The following is a 24,815-nucleotide window of genomic DNA, read 5'->3' as shown; positions in this document are numbered from 1 at the left end:
AGGCTTAATGGGTGTCCAATTCAAGGCCTTTTCAATGTAGGCATTAGCTATTTTCATTTCATTGCCAAAGTGTTGTTCGAGCAGCTGTTTGGCCTCAGTGTAGCCTTGGTGAGGGTTCATGTGCATGCAGCTACGCACTAGATCTTTGGCCTGCCCTGATGTAAACTGCTCTAAAAAATAAAGCCGATCCTGGCAATTGCTTGTTTTGTCTTCAATGAGATACTTGAATGCGTGTACAAATGACTGATAAGACAGTGGGTCTCCATTAAACACTGGCACTTCTCTCTGTGGCAATAATGAGAGATTTTGCTGCTGTAACATTAATTCCATGAGCTCCTTTTGTGTTTGTAACATTGTAGCACTGAGATCTGTGACATTGTTACGACTAGAGTTACCATGGGGGCTAGATGAAGTAGTTGGTAATTGCTCACCTTTGCTGATGTGTTTCACCGCCTTTTGCAATGGCGTCCTGGGCACTGCGGTAACGGGAGCGTATTCAATGGCAGATGCATCAGTGAGAGTGTGTTCGTCCGTGTGGGGCACGTTCTGATCGTAATATTCATTCATTACGTTTCCCTGGTGTTCAGAATCCTCACACAACACTTTTAACTTAGCGTCAGCAGCATCCAGCTTTGTCTTAAGTTCTAATTGTTCCATTTTTGATTTTAAAGCAGTTTCTTCCATCTTCAGCGCATGCAATGCAGGCAGAGCTTTGGAGCGCGCCTCCAGCGCAGCCTTCTCAGCCGCAGCGACTTTAACAGAAGAAGAGGAGGAGGAAGACGATTTAGTCGAGACCCGGGAAACAATGGAAACACTGTCATTGTGGTCAATGAGCTCTTGCAGCTTGTGCTGTTGCGTTTTCCAAGTGTTCACATCCTTCATAAAATATTCAAAGTTCATCATTCAGGGCTCGTACCACTCCACGTAATCAGTCTCCCTTTCATCTTCGCCGAGAAGATCCTGCACCTTTCCATGTACATCTTTAAAGTCATTTAAGTATGCTACAAAGTCTTTCATAAGCAGCTCTACTTTTTCCACATCTCCATTTTCGATAAGCAAGGCTTTAATTTCGTTGCTTTTCCTTGTACATGTTCCTAATTTTCCTCTTCGCGTTGCACAGAGTGATTTTAAAAGTTCCTCTGCTTCCGCGGCACTCTGGGCTTCCGTGTCAGTCATTTAACTTAAACAATTAACTGTCTGTTTTTAACAAATGATAGAGGATCAAAGAATAAAGTTCTGCTGCTTTTGTGTCCGTCAAAGTAATTTCCAAAAGTTCATTCATTAATTACTCACAATGCCAGGTGAAGTCTCTTCATTGCGCTGTGTCCTTAAACATCGGCTCACACGGCAAACTTTCTCCTGTCCTTGCTTCCATATAATCCACAACGGTATCTTCCAGGTTTGTAATCCTTTGTTCCTGCGTCAATCTTCGGAGCAGTTTTCGACTAATGTTGTGGCCATTTTTTACCAAACATTTCCTTGGCCACGCGAGGCAGAGTGTGGGGTTGTTTAGACGCGCATTCCAAAGTGAGTACACACGGAGAGTGAAATAAAATGAGATGTTGTTCCATTTATTTTCCACAGTCCGGTTGACTTTCAATGAATCCAACAAACAAGGTAAAAAAGGTATAAACTAAGAAGGTACGCTATGCAGTCGAAAACTGTGTCCTACTCACACTCTGTCTGCGAGGCACCTGTGAGTGTACCAATTAAATCTGTGATTCGTGCCACCAATGCGCGTCAGAGCAGGGGCGCAGATACGTTTTTTGAACTGGGGGGACAAAGCTGCCAGCAAACCAACCCCAACCTCACCCCCAACATGTGTTGTGCGAGGAATATACTCTGATGCCCTCAGGGCGGCGACATTACTCAGCTAAGACAAAAAAAACCATCACTCCTTCATCCCTGCAACCGTTAGCTTAGGCCTACTAATAAATAAAGAGTAGGAATAGAGCACACCTGTGATGTCTGGTGCTCTCATGTGCTATTTACCAGGACAATGATAACATTTTAACATAGCCTATGAAAATCCAAAGTTTACACATTATCATCACGCACAGAAATTGCAAAACTAGTTTTAAAACTGCTAAGTTCCAACTGTTAAACATAGCGAGAGGCTGGGCTACATGTGTGCGTGTGTGTAAAGTGTAAACCAGTGCATCCTGACTTTCTAACTATGCCTGTGTGTTGCGTGAGCGGCAGTCAGTCAACAACTCTTCGCAAAGTTTCCTTATGAAACAATATGCTCGCTGAAATTATGGCAGGGAATGCCAGATTAAACATTAAAACTGCCTTCTGAGCACTGTATCTACAGGCTACCACCGAAAGAAGGAGGCTACCAGAAAGGCATCTCTACTCCCTATGATTTTACTTTCGCTACGACATTACTTTGAACAGACTATCAAAAAATTGCAAGGTGATATGATAAAGTAAGGCACAGTTTACTTACAGTCGTTGTTTTTTGAAAAAACGATGTAATCGTTTTCTGCCTTTTCGGTTTGGCACCCTTCATCATGCCGTGTTGGGGTCCTGAACTAGGAGCTGTCCCCGATATGCCTGTCAAACTTGTTGTGGGTAACCATAGCAACCAAGCTTGAGCTCGCAACCTGTGCAGTCTGCGCAGCTCAACCAACTGAATATCAGTCTTTGTTTTGTTTTATGTGAGTTGTTGCAACTATGTATGTACTGCTGTGCACCTCAATAAACTGAATGGCAATTAGTCTTTTGATTTTTCCGTGAGGTTTGCCTTATGCAAAGAAAGACAGCATAGATGTTTTTTCCTCCCTATAAGTGGGGGGACCGAACGAGGTGAATTTAAATCTGGGTGGGACGAATCCCACCCGTCCCACCCTCTATCTGCGCCCATGCGTCGGAGGGAGGGGTTTCACAGTACCACTCCCATCACAGGTGCATTGGGCAAGACAGAGGGTGTTTAGGTCCAGGTAAGTATACATAACATAAGAGGTAAGTATATAAACAAAGAGGTAGGTATTTATAATAACTAACTAAAAATCTTTTTCTTTTACAGGTTGCCAGCAACTCAAAGCAAATTTCTATCAGTCTCAAATATGGCTCCAACAAACACATCTCAAAAAATTTGGGACAGGGGCAATAAGAGGCTGGAAAAGTTAAAGGTACAAAAAAGGAACAGCTGGAGGACCAAATTGCAACTCATTAGGTCAACTGGCAATAGGTCATTAACATGACTGGGTATAAAAAGAGCATCTTGGAGTGGCAGCGGCTCTCAGAAGTAAAGATGGGAAGAGGATCACCAATCCCCCTAATTCTGCGCCGACAAATAGTGGAGCAATATCAGAAAGGAGTTTGACAGTGTAAAATTGCAAAGAGTTTGAACATATCATCATCTACAGTGCATGATATCATCAAAAGATTCAGAGAATCTGGAAGAATCTCTGTGCGTAAGGGTCAAGGGCGGAAAACCATACTGGGTGCCCGTGATCTTCGGGCCCTTAGACGGCACTGCATCACATACAGGCATGCTTCTGTATTGTAAATCACAAAATGGGCTCAGGAATCTTTCCAGAGAATGTTATCTGTGAACACAATTCACTGTGCCATCCGCCGTTGCCAGCTAAAACTCGAAAGTTCAAAGAAGAAGCCGTATCTAAACATGATCCAGAAGCACAGACGTCTTCTCTGGGCCAAGGCTCATTTAAAATGGACTGTGGCAAAGTGGAAAACTGTTCTGTGGTCAGACGAATCAAAATTTGAAGTTCTTTATGGAAATCAGGGACGCGGTGTCATTCGGCCTAAAGAGGAGAAGGACGGCCCAAGTTGTTATTAGCGCTCAGTTCAGAAGCCTGCATCTCTGATGGTATGGGGTTGCATTAGTGCGTGTGGCATGGGCAGCTTACACATCTGGAAAGACACCATCAATGCTGAAAGGTATATCCAGATTCTAGAGCAACATATGCTCCCATCCAGATGACGTCTCTTTCAGGGAAGACCTTGCATTTTCCAACATGACAATGCCAAAACACATACTGCATCAATTACAGCATCATGGCTACATAGAAGAAGGGTCCGGGTACTGAACTGGCCAGCCTGCAGTCCAGATCTTTCACCCATAGAAAACATTTGGCGCATCATAAAACAGAAGATACGACAAAAAAGACTTAAGACAGTTGAGCAACTAGAATCCTACATTAGACAAGAATGGGTTAACATTCCTATGCCTAAACTTGAGCGACTTGTCTCCTCAGTCCCCAGACGTTTACCAACTGTTGTAAAGAGAAAAGGGGATGTCTCACAGTGGTAAACATGGCCTTGTCCCAACTTTTTTGAGATGCGTTGTTGTAATGAAATTTAATCACCTAATTTTTCTCTTTAAATGATGCATTTTCTCAGTTTAAACATTTGATATGTCATCTATGTTCTATTCTGAATAAAATATGGAATTTTGAAACTTCCACATCATTGCATTCTGTTTTTATTTGCAATTTGTACTTTGTCCCAACTTTTTTGGAATCAGGGTTGTATTTCATGTTGGTACTTAGTTTGATAGGATGTGAGAAAGCAGTGAACTTAAGATGGCTGCCTCTCATCTTTGACCCTAGAATAAAGTAACAAAAAAATCACGAAGACGTATAAGGCATATAGTTCTTTACAGTGGTTTAGGTTATTTATTTATTTATTTTTTGGCGCGGGTAAGGCACCGCTGACCTGAGTTCCGGGTAGAAGACAGTATCTGCAGACTGGAGGTAATGGCAGACCCTGAGTTTCGGGTGGTTAGCAACAGCTGGGCAGGGAATGGACAGCAGATGGAAGGAAGTGACAGTTCAGGAAGTGAATTGGGAGAGTTGGAGTATGGCGGTAGTTACAAAGAATGGGATTTAGTTCGGGGAAAAAGAAAGAAAAGGATAAACCTGATTGTGGTGATTATGGATTTAATTCAGTGAGAAAGGGTAATATTGGGGAAGAATATAAGGTGTTTGTTAAACTTATGCAGAAAGGTACCTCTTTTGAGGATTGGAATCCAATTCAGCTTACAAAATGTTTGAATAAGAAAATCGGAGAGGTAAGGAGTGCAAAGATACTGAGAAATGGATTGTTGTTTTTTTGTAAGACTGGAGAACAACAAGGAAGAGCAATTATAATGAATAAGTCCAATGGGAAAATAATACAATGCACTATGGCTCATGATTTAAAGAAAAAAAAAGTCAGAAGAGTCATTGTAGGAATTCCAGTAAATGTAAAAACAGATGTATTGAAAGGGAGTATTACAAGTGTTAAAGTGAGTGAGGCTCTAAAGACAAGGACAACCAGAGAAATCTGTGATAGTCTATCTGTTATGCTAACATTTGATGAGGAAAACTGCCAGACAAGGTCCATATTGGGTATATGTGTCATGATGTCAAGTTGTACATTCCACATCCACTTTAATGCTTTAAATGTCAAAGATTTGGGCATATAGTGGCTGTATGCAAAAGTAAATTGAGATGTAGCAAGTGCAGTGGAAAACATGAGTATGACCAATGCTTAAAAGATGCTAACCCTAAGGCTACGTTTACATTACGTCGAATCAGCGGATCATCAGATTAATGTTCTTAAAATGATTCGCGTTTACACTAAAACCGTTAGCCGTGCACACAGCAACACCAATACGCGGATACGCTCGGCTCCGCAGGCATCCTGCGCTCCAAATCACTCCGCCCTGAACAGCGAGTGCCCTCTGGAGGGTGTGCACTCCGGCCCTGCACAGCTCACAGAGCGCGCGAGTGAAGTGAACAAGCCACGATTCGGGACTGAGCCGCTGTGTGTGAGATCCCAGCGCATATCACTTATTACTTGCAAGTGGAAGGATGGCAAGCCTAAAGACAATCATAACTACACAATGGGCAGTATTTGCATCAGTATTTGCAGTATTTTCATACTTTTATACTCTTTAATGAAAGGTGATACAAGGCGGAAGTCTGCGCCGTTTTTCAGCAGTCGCGTCACATGACCAACGCCAGCGAATCAGGAAGGTGGATGTCACAGTGACGTTGTCCAATGAGACGCCAGCTAGAGCTCAGCACAGCGTATTCGCGTATTCTCAATGTTTACACAGCACCGGAGCTGATACGATCTAGATTGAATACGTGGACGCTGGCGGATTCCCGTTTCCCCGCTTTTTCAGGGGGGTTAATGTAAACGGACAGTGCATCCGCGAAGAAAACGAGACAGATACGGTCTAGTGTAAACGTAGCCTAAGTGCTGTAATTCTGGAGAGGAGCACAGCACAGCTTATCGTGGCTGTGAGGTCAGTAAAAGAGTGGTGGAGGTGCAGAACGTTAAGGCTATCCAAGGTATTAGTTATTCAGAAGCAGTGAAAAGGATTCCTAGAGTTATGCCAGTATTAAAACAAAATGAGGTCAGAAATAATGATGTTAAAAAAGTGAAAGGTGTGATAAGTTAAATGAAAAAAACTCCAGTAGTCAATAAAAGTGATTTTGTACTCTTTATGGCATAGATTATCAATTGTTCAGCCCAGATGCAGAGCCAAACTGAAAGGATTAAAATAAAAATAATATTGAAGTCAGCTGAGAAAAATATCTAGGGATAAAGGGGCTGCTTTGGGAGACAGTCAGAGACAATCTAAATGAAGATGCATATTCTTCTCAGACATAGTCTGGATCCAGTTAATGGTGTTAGTTGTACTGCAATGTAACACAAGAAGCTTGATTGCAAATGGTCAAGATTTTAAGAAATATATTGATAAGAGAGAAACCTAACATAATTTGTATACAGGAGACATGGTTAAAACCAGAGTTAGATTTTATAATAAAGGGATTTACTGCATTTAGAAGGGACAGGGAAATTGGTAAAGGAGGAGGAGTTGCAACTTTTACACAAAATGGGATTCATTATAAAATTATACTTGTTAATACTGATCATGGGCGGTACAGTGGTGTAGTGGTTAGCGCTGTCACCTCACAGCAAGAAGGTCCGGGTTCGAGTCCCATGGCCAACGAGGGCCTTTCTGTGCGGAGTTTGCATGTTGTCTGCGTGGGTTTCCTCCAGGTGCTCCGGTTTCCCCCACAGTCCAAAGACATGCAGGTTAGGTTAACTGGTGACTCTAATGGCCCTTTTCCACTACCCTTTTTCAGCTCACTTCAGCCCGACACGGCTCGCGTTTCGACTATCTCAAAACAGCATGACTCAGCTCGCTTCAGCCCTGCTTAGCACCCAAAACTCGCACGGTTTTGGAGTGGGGCTGAAGCGAGCCAAACCGAGCTGAGTGAGGCTGGGGGCGTGAGCAGACACTCCCCTGTGCACTGATTGGTGAGGAGGAGTGTCCTCACATGCCCACACACGCCCCGCGAGCACGCTGGGATCTGTAAACACCGTAAACCCGGAAGAAGAATAATTACGAATTACGAGAATTTCTGAAGCCTTATGCGCCTCGCCTCATCTATACGCTCTTGCCAGTATCTGTTGGCGTTGTCGGTGACAACAAGCCACAGCACCAAGACCAGCAACACTAACGACTCCATGTCCTCCATGTTTATTGTTTACTATCCGGGTCGTGAGACTACCGCTTAAAAGGTCACTGATGTCACTGTTTGCGCCGCTTAACGACATCACGTGACGTCCACCCACTTTCGCTAACTCCACCCAATGTGTCCACCCACTTCCAGCCAGCATGGTTCAGCGCGGTTGTAGTCGAAATGCAACTCCAACAGCCCCGCTCAGCTCGACTCAGCACGGCACGGCTCAGCCCGACTCAGCCGCATTTGTAGTGGAAAAGCGGCATAAATTGACCGTAGGTGTGAGTGTGAATGGTTGTCTATGTGTCAGCCCTGTGATGACCTGGCGACTTGTCCAGGGTGTACCCCGCCTTTTGCCTGTAGTCAGCTGGGATAGGCTCCAGCTTGCCTGCAACCCTGTAGTACAGGATAAAGCGGCTAGAGATAATGAGATGAGATGAATACTGATCATGAATCAATTGTAATTAAGATATGGACTAGTAGAGGTACTGTAGATGTAATTAATTACCATAACCCATATGGGAACTAAATGAGAGTATTTTATTTTGTGATTTGTGTGATTTGAGTGTGGGGATTTTAATTCGCACAATTCACTATGGGAAAGCAATAACTCAGATGCAAATGGTTTAGTTATTGAAGAGTTTATTGATAGTCACTGTTTAGTCTGTATTAATAATGGGGAAGGTATATGATATAGTATACATAACACAGAAACAGCACTCGACCTGATGTTTGTATCTAGTGCAATAGCAGGAATGAGTACATGGAGTGTGGTCAAACGAACTGCAATAGGTAGTGACCATTACTAACTAAAGTTGGCACAGAGATATGTTCTGAAAAGATAAAAAGAACTCCAAAATGGAAAATGTAAACTGGAAAGGTTTTCAAGTGATTAGTGCAGTAAGATGTATCAAACTTGAAAAGGTAAATGATGTAGATATAGACACATTTAATAATGTACTAGTAAATGAAATAATAAGGTCTGCTGAGGTAGCAATACCTAAAAGTACAAGAATTACAGGTACTAAGAATGTACCATGGTGGAATGACAACTGTCGTAAAGTAGTAAAAGTTAGAAATAAAGCATTTAAACAACTTTATAATAATAATAATACCCTGTGATGACCTGGCGACTTGTCCAGGGTGTACCCCGCCTTTCGCCCGTAGTCAGCTGGGATAGGCTCCAGCTTGCCTGTGACCCTGTGGAACAGGATAAAGTGGCTACAGATAATGAGATGAGATAATAATAATAATAATAATAATAATAATAATATGTTCAATTTATATAGTGCCTTTCTCAAAACCTTTACAATAATGGGCAGGGAAAAAAAGGGAAAAAAAGGCCACCAAATAGAGGTCAGGATGTCATTCCAGTGGTGTAGCAGCCACAGTCCCACCAAAAGGCTTAAAAATTTTCATTCTCAGGATGCTTTGATCGAGTATAAAAGACTACAGGCAGTTGTAAGGAAAACAATAAGAACACAAAAACACACTTTTTGGAGGGACTACTGCAATAGTATTGGAAGGACTGTGCAGCTATCTGATGTATGGGGCATGATAAGAAGAATGGAGGGATCAGAAGGAATTATGAATTATCAGTGTTAAATAATGGTGATAAACAACTCAGAAAAGGCTGAAATGTTAGCTCCGACATTCAAGAAAGTGCATAGTTCAGACAGTCTCACAAAGAAGGCTAGGTTAAATAGAAGCAAAGTTTTAGAAAAATACCCAACAATATTAGGAAAAAGGGAGAAGTCAGAAAACCCACTAGATTTGCCTGTTAGTATGTCTGAGTTGAAAAGGGCAATTATTGCTGCCAGACTACTCCATGGAAAGATATGGTATGCTATAAAATGGTGGCACACATGACAGATAATACACTGAATATAGTGTTAAGACTGTTTAACAGGATCTGGGATACTGGTCAGCTTCCATCAGTGTGGAAACATGCAATAATAGTGCCTGTCCTAAAATCAGGGAAAGACCCTTCAGATCCTTCTAGTTACAAACCTATTGTGTTAACATCACATGTAAAATCATGGAATGAATAGTTACAGAAAGGTTAACGTATGTTTTAGAAAGCAATAGTCTCTTTTCTCCATATCAAAGCGGGTTTCATGGGGCTGGAATACAATGGCCTCTGTATTATGTTTGGAATCAGACATCAGAAAAGCACAGACCAACAGGGAGGTAGCAATTGCTGTATTCTTTGATATAGAAAAAGCATATGATATGCTTTGGAAAGAAGGTTTACTTATTAAATTAGAATCATTGGGAATAGGTGCTAGAGCATATAATTAGGTTCTGTATTTTTTATTTGAAAGGAAAATACAAGTAACAGTAGGCACAGAATACTCCAAACTATATACGGTGGCGAACGGAACACCACAAGGTTGTGTGTGTGTGTAGCCCATTGTTATTTAATATTATGAATAATGACATTTTCTCACAAATTGAACAAGGTATAGGAAAATCTCTGTATGCAAATAATGGGGCATTATGGATGGTCACAATGTTTCTTAAAATGCAAGCCACAATAATTGAAGTGGGAAAATGGGGAAAAAATGGGGATTTAAATTGTTTTAAAAACACAAGTAACCTGTTTCTCAAGAAAGCATACAATCTCACGTGTTTCTTTAAAATTGTATGAGCAACCTCTTGAACAAGTCAAGGCAATTAGATTTTTTGGGGTTTGGTTTGATGAAAAATTAACTTGGAAGGTTCACTTGGATAAAGTTAAAAACAAATGTAAAAAGATTCCTAATATTCTAATATTAGGCATCAGTTCCAATTAACCTAATCTGCATGTCTTTGGACTGTGGGGGAAACCGGAGCAAACCCACGCAGATACAGGGAGAACATGCAAACTCCACACAGAAAGGCCCTCACTGGCCGCTGGGCTCTTCTTGCTGCAAGACGACAGTGCTAACCACTACACCACCATGCCACCTCTACTTCACAATCCAACAGACAATTTTGAAAACTGTTTAAATGGTTAACATATACCCCTTTTCCACCAAATCAGTTCCAGGGCTGGTTCGGGGCTGGTGCTGGTTCACAACTCGTTCAACTTGCGAGCCAACTGAGAACCAGTTTGCTTTTCCATAGCTCGCGGTGCTAAGGGAAGCCACGTCATTACGTCGCTGTATACGTCAGTTACGTCGTTGTATACGTCAGTTACGTTGCTACGTTTGCATAAACCTTGGCGCGAATATTGAAGCAAAAACAACACGGAAGAAGCAGCAGCAACAACAATAATAATAATGGATGACTTCGCGTTTGTACAGCTGCTGCTTCTCATCACTTTAAAATGGCGATCTTTCGCGGTCTTGTTATTGTTGTCGGTCTTAACAACTCCGCCGCCCCCCCCCCGCTGACTTAAGCGGTTCCAGGGTTCTCCACGGATTGAAAATATAGGGGGGTGGGGGTCAATTGGATGACCTTGAAACAAATTTGCGTAAATCTACATATGTTATTTGCATAACATTTGCATAAAATACTCTCAAATAGTAATCATTTAGAATAGAGGAATCAATTGGACTGGTACAAAACACATCATACATCAAACATTACACACTTACACATCATATTCAGACACATTGTTTGAAATGGAACTGGAAAAAATATTTTTTATTTAGCAAACTACAAAAAAAGAACAGAAAAGTACAGAAAAGTTTTTGTATTAACTATATTCACACTGCTCCACAAAAGCTGACATTGTTTGAAATGGAAATGTAATTGCAGGCACCACTGGAAAAAATAAATTTTTTTAGAGAGTAAAGTACATTGAAAAGATGTTGTTTTAACTATATTTACACTGCTCCATGGCTATATTTACACTGCTCCATCCATGTTCACCAGTTAACAGTCTAAGAAGATAAAAAAGAAAAATGACATTGTAATTTAAACTCATTCATACAGACTCAAGCAAAATGCATTGTAATAGTTACACAGCCTAACATGATCTCTAAAATATGGTTACACAAAATGCTTTGATATTTGAAAGAAACTAACTCAAAATTACCTGCTTTCCTCTTTTCCTAAACATCCACTTTGAAGGTGATCTTCCTGTTCCTAATGCCTGCCCATAGTTTTGCAGCTTTGTGTACAGAGTGTACGCACTTCAAGAGCTACAGTAACACTGACAGCCAGGTTATATCCTCACGGTTTTATAGGCAATATCACGCTTGCTGCACCAACTTTGAACTTTTAGTTTTTATCCTTTATTTCTCTGCCGACAATAACAATCAGTTATCTCGAACTTGGTGTCGATTCACACGTTATTATAAAGGTGTGTTATCTCCCAGCGCAAGAACAATGTGTCAAAAACGCCGAAGTGTGAAACGCTTTTCTTAGACTATAATCGTCAGACTGACTAAACTAATTGCTGGTAAATGAGTTTCACACTCAAGTGTTGTCGCGTTGTCGGTACTCCAACAGAGAAAGGCTATCTGTCACAAAGAAAACAAAGGGACGTCTCTTCCTTTTGTAAAGGGGCGGCAGAAATTAAACGGGGGCGGGAATCACAGAAAGGGGGGTGGCCCGCACCTCTAAAACCCCTCATGGAGAACCCTGGGTTCTTTCCTCTGGCCCAGCAGAGAGTTGGTGCTAGCCTGAAACCGGTTTTTCTGGCCCCAGAGCCAGTTCTTTGTCAGTGGAAACAGAAAACCTGGTTCCAAACTAAGCACTGGCCCCGAACCAGCCCTGGAACTGTTTTGGTGGAAAAGGGGCAATAGTGTTCCACAAAGTGCTGGACCCATATTATGTGATGCAGAATAGGACACTGCATGAAAAACATAGAAGCGAATGATAAATTTCACATTCCTTTTCCAGTGCCAGTCAAAAGTTTGGACACACCATCTCATTCAAATGGGTATTTTGACCATTTTCTACATTGTAGAACAATGCTGAGGACATCAAGACTATGAAATAACATACAGAACATTCAACCCCAGTTCCAAAAAATCTGGGATGTTGTGTCAACTGTAAATAAAAATAGAATGTAATAACTCAACATTTGATATGCTATCTTTATACTTTTTTCAATTAAATATAGGGTTTCCATGATTTGCAAATCTTCACATTCTGTTTTTGATTTATGTTTTATACAGTGTCCCAACTTTTTGGAATTGTGGTTGTATATGGAATTATGTGGAAAAACAAGCAAAGTTTTTTAAAAAGTTTTATAATTTAGATGCTTCAAAGTTGTAACTGTTTACCTTGATGATGCTTTGTACATTATTGGCATTATTTTAACCAGCTTCATGAGGTAGTCACCTGGAATGCTTTTCAATTAACAGGTGTGCCTTGTCAAAAGTCAATTAATGGAATTTCTTGCCTTCCTAACGTGTTTGAGATCATCAAACAGTAAATAGTAAATAATAAAAATACAGTAAATAGCCCAATTACACAAATGTAATAATCAATTTTGTCAAGAACCACTCAACTATGTAAAGAGAAATGGCATCCATCAATACTTTAAGAAGTGTCTTTTAATTAATAAAAATAAAGAAAAACCCTTGAATTAGAAAGTATGTCCACACTTTTGACCGGTACTGTAGACTGAGATCTTGTCATGAAGAAGGGGCTTATGAAACTCAGGGCTTTGTCACTGGGGGCTTAATGTTCCCATCAGGGCTAATCTCAGCATTTTGAAAGTTGGGGTCCCTCAAGACCTTGATTGATTGATTGATTGATTGATTGATTGATTGATTGATTGATTGATTGATTGATAAAATAAATAAATAGGCTAAGTGTTTCCTGCCTGGAATAAGGGTTACCAGGCAGGAAAAGGGTTATCAGGCCTGGGGGTGATGTTCATAGGCATGCATCTGGTGAATGTCACCCACATAACTTGTTTGGTTTCAACTGAAAATAATTATGTGGAGCAATCTTTTATGAAATTGTTTATTTTAGATTAGGGACTGGGGGTCAGGTGCAGGTGCTCAGGAGGGCTGCTCATACTGACTCCATCGTGCTCCTGTAGACTTCAGTGCTCATGTTGGAAATGATGGAGGTGGAGATGTGCTGGTTATGACAAGTATGTGCTGGCTTCACAAATATGAATGCAAATAGTGAGATGTTATTAGACTTCCGGATTCAGTAAAAATTAAAAAATTTGCAGAGAAAATGCACATTCTAAATAAATAAAAGAAAGCAGATACAGTGTATGTTCATCTCCCAGAAATTGCTTAAGCTATCTGTAGAGTAAATATGTTTTCAATCACTTCAGCTTTTCCTGCTATACTGTCTGAGTATTGTAACACAAACTTAAAATACAGTAATAACAGTAAGGCGACTGAAGCTGTTTAAATGTCAGAACATTCAATTTTAAATTATAGTACATTTATAAACTGTGGCAGCAGTTTCTTTAAGGTGTAATGAGGTTACATCATAACTGTCATATAAGTATGGGAAATAACTTTTACAATATAGAGTTTTATGTTGCAACACTTGACCAAGACTATCTGGCCTCCATGGGAAACATGTTGGCTCTTGTTTCCCACAAAGTAATGTAATTAACATTAACATACCAGGGGGGTCCACCCAGCAGTAAAATGCTTTGTGTCTCTTCCATTTGATCACTTGGTCACTATATAATTCAAAGAGTCTCAGGAGTATAAACGCGTATGCATTTTACAATAAGAAATGGAAGGCTTTTTACCATCAAGCACTGAGGTATTTTTCCATCATACCATTGAAAGATGCTTTTCCATCATGCATCCTATGCCTGCAACTCTGTAAGCTGTATTAATTTCTATTTTGCTATATCATTTGTATTTTGTAGAATAAACCCATTAGTTATTTTACCTCTATCTACTCAGTAGTTCTTCTGCATGAAAGTTTGTTGTGAATTAAATTTTACTGGGGCACTGAGTTAATAAACTTCTATTCATAACTAAAAGATAGATTTTTGGAGCCAGATAATTAATTAAACTTATTGGAGTCAGATATTTTAATCATAAAATTAAAACACACATTTACAGTTGACTGTCCCTATTGTCTGTTGTTGCATATAGGAGAGCAGCGGGCTAAGATAATGTCACTTTACGTTTTAGCCCTACAAAATGAATTGTTATGAATGGACCTAATATGTAGTTTTTCTAAGTACTGGGTCAGATAGCTTCAGTTGCTGATCATTAACTAGAGCAAGCATATTGTCAGAGTCACTGTTGCTAAGTTAGCAAATGTTTTATCTTGCAAGCTATTTGATCTAGGCTCATTTCCTCCACTTGACCTTGAGAACCAAATTTAAACATATAGTGCTGGCTTGAAAACTGATAACCTTCTTTTTTTTGTTTCATCGTAGATAATTATTTGTAAAAATGTGCCATCAAATTGCATATTACAAGTAATATTATATGGAGATTTGTGTGACTCACATAATTCATAACCTAATATATTTTATTATACATGCATAATGTATAATGCAGTATCAGTGAATGCATTTCAGTTGTTCATGTGTTTGTATATTGAACTCGAAATAACTGTCAGTTCCTGAAATATTATATTACTGTATAATATATTGTTTAAAAATTTAAAAAGCTCAACAATTTTTTACATGGATTTTTAAATATATATATATATATATATATATATATATATATATATATATATATATATATATATATACACACACAAATGTATGCTTCTTTGGGGGAATAAATACACAATAGTTTATATAGTTGTAAGTTTTGTAAGGAAGTTTTTTGTTTGTTTGCTTGTTTGCTTGTTTGTTTGTTTGTTTGTTTTTCCACAGTAGATGTCAATGACCCCAAATTGACACTGTAGAATGCGTATCGAAACTACTTTGCAGAGTTTAAGTTAATAAAAAACAGATGGAAAGTAAATGACCTGATTATATAAACTCAAACTTTAAGGTCTACTGGTCATGGATTTTAGATATGTGGGTAACAGGTCACAAATCATTCACAGGCCAGACATGCTTGAGAGAATTTTTGATTTGTTATGCAGATGTCAGCACTCTCACAGTGTGGTGGTGTTTTATAATGTTCTACTCATGCCAAAATAATATGTTGACTGCTTTGTGGGATGCTATGTTTTTATTACAAATCACACCAAATATAGTATCATTGGAGAAAACGTGTACATTCATAAAATAATTAACTAATAATAAAAGGCAAAACTGTATTAGTACTCTGCTAAATTCTTCCAAGCACAATGAAGTACAACTTCTAGATGTGCAAATAATTTCACATAGTTTCAGTTATGGTGAGAGTAAGGCTTTACCTGCATAATTGCAACCCAGGTCATAACAGAGCCATCTCCAGTTGTGGTGTTGATATACTGGTACATTTAAGAACAGAAGATCACAAATTTGAAATTTTTCATAGAAGTTCCTTGCCTCTGGTTGTCTTCTCAGTCATTTTCTTTTATTATTTTCCTCTTTGTTTTCAGTTTATTCTCATGATGTATTATTGTATTATGGTGCATTATCTATAATGGATGAAATATTATTCATAATGGATATTATGAGGGTAATAATCTTCCTAAGCCTAAGAAGTACACAGAACCGTATATCAGTTATGGCTAATCATATGTTTGTTGAGATGACACATACTGTAGAATATGTAGAGCTTGTGGGGGGGGAAAAGTATTTCAATGTTGAATGTTATTAGAGAATAAAATATCTTCACTACATTTTTAAAAGAAATATTAAATTTTGCCAAAATATGTAGTAAAGTATTGTCACAAAAAAGTAACCATGAATTCAGAAAGGCAATTTCAGTATACATTTAAAATTTTTGTCATACTTTGATAGTGATGATGGTGTACTGATATGATGAAATTTATTACTCAATAACCCATGATGAAATACTTAATCTACTACTAAGTAATAATTAGGTTTGATGAATGGTTGATGAAATATATTAATTGCTGGTAATTGGTTACCTATTAACAACATAACTTCTTAAAACGGAGACCTTAATGTAAAATGCTCCTATAATTTTAAATGTAACATACAATGACTTTAATAATGTAAACAGAAACAACAAAACTGTGGGGTATGCTAATGTATACCAAAAGATACACAAAATCACAACTGCGCTCTTCGTCAGACCTCAGACCAGCATCTCTTTCTATTTAAAGGCTTCCCAAAACCACCACAACAGTCACTTCTGGAAGGATATTAGACACGATAAACTGCTGAATCTGAAATTACAGCAATGCAGAGAATACATGTTTTCTATAAAATTCCTTGATTGAATTAGGAGCTCAATCGAGATACTCTCTCAATCTTTAATCTAAAGTGTTTTAGTTAGTTTTGACAAATAACTGTGTAGGTTCATGGACAAGGATCAAGTCTGGACTTTAATTGGTGCTGCAACTCCATGAATAAATATAATATATTCTGCAAATTGAATCTATGCTTTGCAAAAATGGATAATTATTACCAGCAGTAAATTATTAAACAGTTCATTATTTCCAATCATTTTGTTTTCAATATCTTGAACCTGTCTTCAATATTCCAAATAAAAATTTACCTTTAAATTAACTCCTTTTTATAAAACATATACAGGTGCATCTAAAAAAAATTAGAATATTGTGAAAGAGTTCAATATTTTCCATCACTTATTTAAGAAAGTGAAAATTTAATCTATTGTACACTCATTACACATGAACTAAAATGTTTCAAACATTTTTCTATTTTAATTTTGATAATTATGTCCTACAGTGCAAAACATTTTTAAAAAATCTCAAAATATTAGAATATTTCTTTTCAAGTTTGAGTAAATTACTAATCAAACAGTATGAATACTGTGTATCTCTCCATCTAGTTCAGTGCATGCAACCACAATCATGGGGAAGACTGGTGACTTGACAGTTGTCCAGAAGACGATCATCGACACCCTCAACAAAGAGGGTAAGCCACAGAAAGTCATTGCTGAAAAGGTGCATAAGCAACAGGGATGACCACAGCCTTGAGAGCATTATCAAGAAAAATCGATTCAAGAACTTGGGAAAGTTTCATAAGGAGTGGACTGAGGCTTGTGTCAGTGCATCAAGAGCAACCATGCATAGACATCTTCAGGAAAGGGGCTACAACTGTTGCATTCCTAATATAAAGCCACTCCTGAACTAGAGACAATGTGAGAAGCACTGGGCTAAGGAGAGAAACAACTGGATTGTTGCTCTGTGGTCCAAAGTCCTCTTTTCAGATGAAAGTAAATTTTACATTTCATTTGGAAATCAAGGTCCTAGAGTCTGAAGGAAGAGTTGAGAGGCACAGAATTCAAGGTGTTCTGAAATCTAGCATGAAATTTCTGCAGTCTGTAATGAATTGGGGTGCCATGTCATCTGCTGATGTTGGTCCACTGTTTTATCAAGTCCAAAATCAACACAGCCATCTACCAGGATATTTTAGAGCACTTCATGCTTCAATCTGCTGACAACCTTTATGGAGATGCAGATTTCCTATTCCAGCAACACCTGCCCACAGTGCCAAAACTATTACCAAATGGTTTGTTGACCATGATATTACTGTGCTTGATTGGCCAGCCAACTCGCCTGACCTGAACCCCATAGAGAATCTATGGGGTATTGTCAAGAGGAAGATGAAAAACACCCAACCCAAAAATACAGCTGAGCTAAAAGCCGGTATCAAAGCAACCTGGGCTTCAGTAACACCTCAGCAGTGCCACAGGCTGATTGCCTCCATACCATGCCACATTGATGCAGCAATTTGTGGTAAAGGAGCCCCAACCAAGTACTGAGTGTATAAATTAATATACTTTTCAGAAGTTGGACATTTCTGCATTGTAAATCCTTTTTGACCTTTGGAAATATTATCATAATTTGAGATCCTAGATTTCTGATTTTCATGAGTTATAAGCCATAATCATCAATATAAAAAAAAGGCTTGAAATATTAACTTTACATGTAATTAATATAGAATATATGAAAGTTTCCCTTTCTGAAATCAGTTACAAAAAAATGAAGCTTTTCATGATATTCTAATTTTTTCGGATGCGCCTATAATACATGATTTTTTGTTTGTTTTTTTGCTTTTGTTTTGCATAACTTTTACTTTATAGTTGAGACTCAGTGGTATATACAGTGAATAGAGATTTAGTAAATGTTGAAGTGGAGGGAAAAGAGAATAGTTGAGCACTTAATATGTGAACATTTCATAATTGTATCATTCATTCATTCATTCATTACCAAGTATGTGATTGTAATTTATTAATGTTTACAATATAATCTTTTAAATTCATTATTGGATTTAATTGTGATGCTGACTAGGACAATGTGGCATTGGAGAATGTTTTCTATCAGATAGCAAAAACCTAAACTGAGTTTTGAGGATAATGTCCCATAACCACCTCTTTTCTTGCCACAGTATATCAAAACTCCAACAGAATGGTTGTGACAATGGAAATGTGGCTGATTTTTTTTTTTTTTTTTTTTGTGTGTGTGTGTGTGTGTGTGTGTGTGTGTGTGTGTGTGTGTGTGTGTGTGTCATACATAGGCATTTTTATAAAAATTTTTTGAGGTGATACTGTTTTGTGTTGGGGGCCTTCTGCCACTGCTTGAATGGTTTTGTGCCTTCTCAAGACTAGAACCATAAGTGGTTCCACTATAGCCATATTGTCTCCTCTCTTTTGATCTGTGGAAGAAAGCAACAGTTTAGTAAACCTTAAGGATTATTTTGAAATTAAAACTAATCTCTAAGAATAAGCAAAACTAATGAGTATTATTATACTATCAATTCAGTAAAGCTGCTATTATTTGTGGAGCCTTTTTGTAGTCATTATACAGTCCCCTCTGAAAGTTTTTTTTTTTTTACTATACACAGTGTCAAAAGATGTTTATATATATATATATATATATATATATATATATATATATATATATATATGTATGTGTATATATATATATATATATATATATATATATATGTATGTATGTTTATATATATATATATATATATATATATATATATATATATATATATATATAAGAAAATACATTTTCTAATGTCTCATTCATCTTTTGATTTACTGTAGAGCATAGATAGATAGATAGATAGATAGATAGAATTTAGATCATACGACCTCTTGTTTGAACCCTGCCTTTTTTTTTCAAGTGATCAATAGTATTGGAACATGTGACTGACAGGTTTCTTGTTGCCCAGATGCACCCTAATAGATTGAATGTTCAAAGAAATATTAAAGCTATACTGCCTTTCAGATTTTTCAAGTGTAGGTCATAAAAATAATTTTCCCTGATACCCAAATATTTTTATTTAGTGAACCAAAAGCTACTGAATTCAAATCACAGACTTCAAATTTTTTATATATATATATATATATATATATATATTTTTAATAGAACAATTAATGGGGCGGCACGGTGGTGTAGTGGTTAGCGCTGTCGCCTCACAGCAAGAAGGTCCTGGGTTCGAGCCCCAGGGCCGGCGAGGGCCTTTCTGTGCGGAGTTTGCATGTTCTCCCCGTGTCCGTGTGGGTTTCCTCCGGGTGCTCCGGTTTCCCCCACAGTCCAAAGACATGCAGGTTAGGTTAACTGGTGACTCTAAATTGGCCGTAGGTGTGAGTGTGAATGGTTGTCTGTGTCTATGTGTCAGCCCTGTGATGACCTGGCGACTTGTCCAGGGTGTACCCTGCCTTTCGCCCGTAGTCAGCTGGGATAGGCTCCAGGTTGCCTGCGACCCTGTAGAAGGATAAAGCGGCTAGAGATAATGAGATGAGATGAGAACAATTAATGAATTTTGGGCCATATGACCCTAAATTCTCTGCTATTTTTGCCTGCTTCAGTATGAACCAACTCAAGATACTACTTCATGCATCACGTGATGGGCTTTCCACATTCGCACAAGGTATTGTGGGATACAAATTTGAAACAGGAGAGAAAAATGGACAATGTGAGTGTGCAAACGAAACACAAAAGATTGACTACAATAATGGAAAGTGAGAAGAAAAGGTGTTATGTTGCGAAGGAAAGGAAACACAGGACCAAACTAATAAATATTGGTGGTCAGTGAGCACCTTGGTATGATCGGCTGTTCATTTTGTGACAAAATTATGTAACTGTCAATGCACGGTCAAAGGTAAACCTGCAGCATTTCACCTCCTGAATAGGAGACTGAAGGGAGAAACCCCCCAAAACAAACAACAAATGAAAGGAGCTGTGGTACAAGCCTGGAAGAGCTTTGTTCACCTAAAACTTGGGTGGGCTGCCACCAAAGGTGCCATGTTCTATGTTGTTTAACACATTTAAATGTAAATATCAAAAAATAAAAACTGAAATTCTGATCTATCTAATTGATATTCTGATATGATTTATCTTATTCATCTTTTCATCTCAAACCCAAATGTCTTCACTGTACAGCAAAAACTAAAGAATTGGCCTTGCCATTCCGATACCTTCAGAGGGGACTGCATCTTAAACATACCATAAAGTAGTTTCACACATGTAATCTTTTCCTCAACTGTAATGGTGATTTGTTATTTACAGGTCCTATGTAAAATCTGATAAATCATCACTTGCAATATAAAGGCTCAAGGCATTATAATAATCTGTTTGATGAGTTTGTTTGTAAACACTCCTTTCCAAATGTGGTATAATATTAAGATAATTCAACTTTATATTTTAAAATTCCAAACTAGAGTATCCTGTTTCTGCCATGATACTTTCTGTAAAATGATAACAGATGAGTGAGATAATGTTGTCAAAGGTAATACTGTGAAACAAAATAATATTATATGTTACCTTGTGCGCAACAAAAATTTGTTTAACAAGGGTATGTTGAGAAGAACAGTTAACCTGCTAAATTTCCAGTTTTCATGGACAATGCACACATGCCCCTTTTCCACCAAAGCAGTTCCAGGGCTGGTTCGGGGCCAGTGCTTAGTTTGGAACCGGGTTTTCTGTTTCCACTGACAAAGAACTGGCTTCTGGGGCCAGAAAAACCGGTTCCAGGCTAGCACCAACTCTCTGCTGGGCCAGAGGAAAGAACCGCTTACGTCAGCGGGGGGGCGGAGTTGTTAAGACCAACAACAATAACAAGACCGCGAAAGATCGCCATTTTTAAGCGATGAGAAGCAGCAGCTGTACAAACGCGAAGTTCATTTTTGTCAACCTGGAACGACCATCACTGAACAAAGGTGGGTGTCTAAGACATCTTTTATCAGCCACCTACAATGCAGCCATCAGCATTCTGATTCGGATTCTATGATGAGCCATGAGAGGATAAATACTTGATACTCCCTATTAGTCAGACAGAACTGAGGATGTCTTTCAGATGAGAGGCGAAACGTCTTCAAGATTTTTCAAGCAAGTCCAGTTGCTCTCTTCTACCAACCACAGATTACTATGTACCTGGATGACTGAGTATCTTCACAGATAAGAAGTCATCCATTATTGTTGTTGTTGTTGTTGCTGCTGCTTCTTCCGTGTTGTTTTTGCTTCAATATTCGCGCCAAGGTTTATGCAAACGTAGCGACGTAACTGACGTATACAACAATGTAACTGACGTATACAGTGACGTAATGACGTGGCTTCCCTTAGCACCGCGAGCTATGGAAAAGCAAACTGGTTCTCAGCTGCCTCGCAAGTTGAACGAGTTGTGAACCAGCACCAGCACTGGCCCCGAACCAGCCCTGGAACTGATTTGGTGGAAAAGGGGTAACAGAGAGGTGACACTTGTTTGTTTCCTCCATATTACCTTTTTCTGAAGTCATCAAACAGTAACAGGGAGAATGCAATCCCTCCCAGAATGCACATGATAGATCCTACCCAACCAATGAACAGGGCTGCCCCCAATTCATACCTGAGAAGAAACAAGCTAGTTATTCTCAAGCCTTCTGTGTCACCTCAAATCTCATGTCAAATGATCAGGAACATACTTTTGATCCAAAAATCTAGGGTCAAAAAATTCATTCAGGGTCCTGTTGGCATACATTGAGAAGGCAGTCAAAGAGCAGATACCTGCAATTACAGAAGTTTGGTTTACCTGAGAAGAGATTCAACTCATCAAGCCAGCACAACACAGAGATAGGAGATTCAAAGAAAAGATAACACACCACTAATAAAATACTGCAATCCAGAAGCGCATGTAATCCGTTCTTTGAGTTCATCACTTCCTCCGATTGTGGTACACTTCATTCCCACCAGAGCACAGGCAGTTGCAAAGAAACCAAGACACACAGCTGCGATCATCAGGCCTCTGCACGCATGGAGGTGACCTATCACAAAATATTTTCATAAAACTATTCTGAAAATCCTTCATTAATATAGATAACATATGCAAAATCAAATTAAAAATTAATCAAAGCAAAGGAAGATAATGGCAGTTACAGTGGTTAGCATTCAGGGTCCAGAGTTTGAACTTGAGCTTGGGTTACTATCTAGTTTTACATGTTCTCCTTATGTTTGCATGGGTTTCCTCCTGGTTCTCCTGGTTTGGACAGTTTGCTTCCACTGTCCAATAACATGCATTAAGGGTGCATATATGTGTGTGTGTGTGTGTGTGTGTGGTGCCCTGTGATGTAGTGGCGTCCTAGCCTCATGCCCACTTTGTCATGATCCACCCCGGACTTCCACTCCAGAGATTTATTATCTCCCAGCTCGGCGCAATCCGGATCCGGGACGGGACTTCCATCTTGCTGGCATTCACGTCCTGGTCTGCTCTGCTGTGTATAGAGATCTTGCAGTCACGTGACCGGAAAGTACACAGCCGCCATCTTGTCGGTAAAAAACACAGCTGAATACTGCTGCACTCGTGTACAGAATGGATCAATTTCAACCGACGGACTACACGGCTCATTTTTCTAATGAACAGATAACTAGATATATGTCTAAAATAAATGATCTACAGATTAGTGACCCTTATGGCTTACCGGACGGAGTTTTCACGACCGTGTCAGTGGATATTGAACTGCCAGCGGAATACCCAGACATGTATAATTACCTCATCAACTTTCCCTCGCTGTTCAGTGGTGAAGCACTGCGTGCTTATAAATCTCTGGACAGTTATCTTTACAGAAATTCAGGATTTGTCAGCGACTCAGCCCCCCTCAGATGTGGCATCTTGTAAACAAGAAAATAATCCTCATTGGACGGGTAAGTCACTTAAGTATTGAGTATAGCACTGACCAGCCAATTATAGAATAGAATAAGGTAATTCCAGCTGTAATTCCAAATCGTCCGTGTTGTTTACCATGGATCTGGCGTTGGAGAGGTAGAGGCTTAGCAGTGGAGGTTTGAGTGGCTGTTTTCTGAGCTTAGTCAACAGGCCGGCTCTGCAGCCTCGCTTTTGCTTCCACTCCCGGCGCCGCCTCCTTCGCTTTGCTTCCGATAACAATCCACGGAGACCCCGCTGGTCTCGCTATCTCGTCCGGAATGTTGTGCATGCGATGGAAATCGCTACAAACCGTCATTTTCTGCTGGAAACCAATGTCCAGTAAGTCCATACGGTTGTAGTGGATATTGAAGTCTGGTACAGACGAACAACACGCAAAAATACACATATAAAACATGCACAGGTAGGGAGAGCTTGTAGCCACAGCCGTTGTAGTAGAATTGTATATAGTAGGGTTTTCCAGAAGAAAAGGTAGAAGCAGAAGTAGAAGTAGAAGGTGGAAATATGGCGTTTGACCGACAAGATGGCGTCTGTCACAATCTGGATTGGCTGTGACGTCACATGCAAGTGCTCCATAAATAGGCCATTCTCAGAAGGGGACTTTGCCAGAATGTCTTGTCTATTTTTCAGGTTGTCTCTGTGCCATTATTGCTTCCTAGAGTTTTGCCTAGTCTTTGCCACAGTTTTTTTTTTTTGCACTCATGTTTTGTCTTTTCTTCATGTTTTTTGTGCCATGTTTTTTGTCTCCAGTTTTGTCAGGACTATTTTTCATGTTTTTTCAGACCAGCATTTTGTCTTTGTCTGGACTATTTTGCTAATTTTGTTCATTTACTTCTTTGGACTTCAATTAAATCTTTTTTTTTTTAATTCATTGGATTTTCTGGTTTGTGTTTCTGCTTTTGCATCCTAACTCACCACATCTTGCCATTCATAACAGTATGTTCTGGCCAACATGGATCCAGTGGAACTTGACCATCTGAGAACAGCTATGCAGCAGCAAGGAGCCCTCCTCGGGACCCACCAACAGGAACTCGGGCAGATCACCCAGAACCTGGCCACCCTGTCCGACTCACTCAACCTCCTAGCCACAGAACCCCAGCACTCCCAAGCCATGCCTACCCCTGCCCAGCCGTCTCTTTCTTCACCTCCCACCACCGCCGCTCTCCATGAACTAAGACTCTCTTCGCTTCAACCCTACAGTG

General features: G+C 39.2%; 1 protein-coding gene across 1 annotated transcript in view; it reads right to left on the bottom strand.

Annotated features, from left to right (window-relative positions):
• Positions 1-903: 903 nt before the first annotated feature.
• Positions 904-24,815, bottom strand: part of LOC132892107 (claudin-10-like) — a 33,270-nt gene continuing 9,358 nt past the window's right edge. The window contains exons 2-5 of the mRNA XM_060930507.1: positions 22,556-22,717; positions 22,379-22,460; positions 22,198-22,302; positions 904-1,105 (exon numbers count right to left, since the gene is read on the bottom strand). Coding sequence (XP_060786490.1) covers positions 904-1,105; positions 22,198-22,302; positions 22,379-22,460; positions 22,556-22,717 — 551 coding nt within the window. The remainder of the gene's footprint in view (positions 1,106-22,197; positions 22,303-22,378; positions 22,461-22,555; positions 22,718-24,815) is intronic.

The sequence above is a fragment of the Neoarius graeffei genome, chromosome 9 (genome assembly GCF_027579695.1).
Source record: "Neoarius graeffei isolate fNeoGra1 chromosome 9, fNeoGra1.pri, whole genome shotgun sequence".
NCBI classification, from domain to species: Eukaryota; Metazoa; Chordata; class Actinopteri; order Siluriformes; family Ariidae; genus Neoarius; species Neoarius graeffei.
This window is presented reverse-complemented; position numbering and strand designations above follow the sequence as displayed.